The sequence below is a fragment of the Aethina tumida genome, chromosome 7, assembly GCF_024364675.1.
Source record: "Aethina tumida isolate Nest 87 chromosome 7, icAetTumi1.1, whole genome shotgun sequence".
Taxonomy (NCBI): domain Eukaryota; kingdom Metazoa; phylum Arthropoda; class Insecta; order Coleoptera; family Nitidulidae; genus Aethina; species Aethina tumida.
The window spans coordinates 7,436,466-7,438,593 of NC_065441.1; the positions used below are offsets into that span (position 1 = coordinate 7,436,466).

At 28.8% G+C, this 2,128-nt stretch overlaps 1 protein-coding gene across 3 annotated transcripts; it reads right to left on the reverse strand.

Annotated features, from left to right (window-relative positions):
* Positions 1 to 216: 216 nt before the first annotated feature.
* LOC109601236 (odorant receptor 67b) lies at positions 217 to 1,814 on the reverse strand. 3 transcript variants are annotated; one of them, XR_007548691.1, is made up of 5 exons: positions 1,552 to 1,814; positions 923 to 1,500; positions 771 to 870; positions 566 to 717; positions 217 to 520 (listed from the first exon to the last, which is right to left on the reverse strand). XR_007548691.1 is itself a non-coding variant. In XM_049969847.1 (5 exons), the coding sequence occupies exons 1-5, from the start codon at positions 1,747 to 1,749 to the stop codon at positions 467 to 469; spliced, it is 1,083 nt and encodes a 360-aa protein (XP_049825804.1). In that variant the 5' UTR covers positions 1,750 to 1,814; the 3' UTR covers positions 217 to 466. The 3 variants fall into 3 exon arrangements, 2 of the variants coding, with proteins under 2 accessions (XP_049825804.1, XP_019873019.1); XM_049969847.1 differs by having other exon boundaries at positions 572 to 724; XM_020017460.2 differs by lacking the exon at positions 1,552 to 1,814 and having other exon boundaries at positions 566 to 724; positions 923 to 1,363.
* Positions 1,815 to 2,128: the final 314 nt, after the last annotated feature.

Consider the following 2,128-nt stretch of genomic DNA (forward strand, 5'->3'; position numbering starts at 1 on the left):
AAATTGTTCATAATCAGTTTATGTTCGGGGTTACAGATTGATTGGATTTATTTCCTGACATTTCGCTAGCATTATCAAAGGTCTGCTCTAGTTCGTGTCACTTTGACATCCGACTGACAACTGAATGATAACTTAGAGAACTGATTGAGAAATGTCATTCTGTTCAGTGGCCTAGTGAAATGTCATGTTGTTAAAGAAAAAAGACCTCTCTAATGTTCAATGTCATTTAATTGTATATTCTTGTTCACAATTAACTAATTTTATATGTTTTAATTTTCACCTATATGTATACTTAACACTATAATTAAATACTAAAAAAATGTAATGTATTAAAAATACTAACAAATAGTGCTTCTATGATATATGTATTCTAAATTATATAATTTTTTGTTGTATATATAGAACATTAGATAACTAATTATCTCTCTAACTATCTTCATTTTATTTGCATATTCTCCTTAAAAAGTTAAGTGTCCATTGCTGTCAAAAATGAATTAAACGACATAATCGTTTTGAAAACCTGAAAATGGTAATTAGAAAAGCAATCAATAGAAAAATAACTCACCATAACTAAAGCTTCTAAATTGATTGGAACAAAACCACTACCACTAAAGGCAATCGACCGGTCGCTTCTCATAATCATGAATTTTATAGACATCTTTAACGAGTTGTCTTGCGATTCGTACCACTTAGTAGTGTAAATTTGGTTGGAGACATCTGCACTCTTAAAAACAATGTATTAATAAGTCTTAAAATTGTTGCAAACTCACCAGGTCCATAACATCTTGACACGACTTGCAGTACAATGTAATTTGGAACAAAATCGCCACGACGTAAAACATTGCAAGGATAATATATCCAAGATCAAAACTAAAAAACAATACGTTGATTTTTGAACGATTTTTTTACAATTAGTAGTTACTTTTTTCGCGACACATACAGTTCCATACAAATTGCCATCACAGTAGTGAAATATTGAAATAAAAATGGCAAAGATATTATTTGTTTCAATTTGTCGGCGAATTCCAACAAAAAAATGTGATGTTTTATTATTTTCGTAAACTGTGATCTTAAATTTGATTGATGTTGATCTTGGCCAAAATACAGCTTAGAAATTTCTGAGTGAAGAATTTGAAATTGTATTATAGTCAACTGCATAAATGTTAAGATCAAGTAGTCGAAAGATACGACAGTGAGAGTTATTAAAGGAATTAGCACGTTCTCCAAAACTAAAAAGAAATATCTACCCAGTATTTCAGGTACATATACATATACCATCAAATATCGGTATGAAAATATGGTTAGGATTATTGCTATAACAAAAGCTCCAGCCGTAAAATAAAAATAAACTTTTGCTCCTAAATGTATGATGTTTAATTTTCTATGAATCTTATCCTTGAGGTGTTGGTGGTTTTCAAATCTCCAGAAGTACTTCAATGCATCAGTTAGTTGATGAAATTCATTTGAAAACACGAACAGAGGTATAAGTCTTGTGAATATCTGAAATATTTCTATATTAAACCAGGCATGTGTAAAATTTAAATAAGGTACATGAGAAAGCATCACCAGTGATTCTAAGACGTATGTTACTTTTGTATTAAAAACCAAATCCAGTATTGCGAATATTAAAAGAAAAATTGATGTTGACATCATGATAATGAAGCCCCAATATTTTTTAGGTTTAATTGGATTCATGCCGATATAATCAAGACAATTATACCAGAAGTTTATGGTCTGATTGTATAACATTATGATTGGTTGAATGGAGTGGGACCAAAATATTTTTAAGGAAAATTGTAATTCTCTTCTTAGATTAGGTAATTTGTCTGCAATTATCTGGAATAAATATTTAAAGAATTAATATAATATTAAATATTATTTAATTGGTCTTATTTAGGATGCGAAAATATGTTATGTATAAATCGATACATTATAATTTAATTTATACAATAATATATAAAGTAATTACTTATTTTTATAAGATAAACTGTAAATTCATGAGCACATTTAGTGGTCGGTTAGAAATACATTTCAGCAATTTGTCAAATTGATTGCTGAGTGCGCAGTGTGATTACCCATAGGGTGTTTGTGATATAATAAATATATTATCATCACATCACTTTTTAAA

Coding starts and splice junctions, on each gene's coding strand:
- LOC109601236 (XM_049969847.1), bottom strand. CDS start 1,749: ATGTTATACAATCAGACCATAAACTTCTGGTATAATTGTCTTGATTAT. Junction 1,501..1,551: donor CACTGGTGATGCTTTCTCAT/GTACCTTATTTA, acceptor GAAATATTTCAG/ATATTCACAAGACTTATACC. Junction 521..571: donor CAATCAATTTAGAAGCTTTA/GTTATGGTGAGT, acceptor TACCATTTTCAG/GTTTTCAAAACGATTATGTC.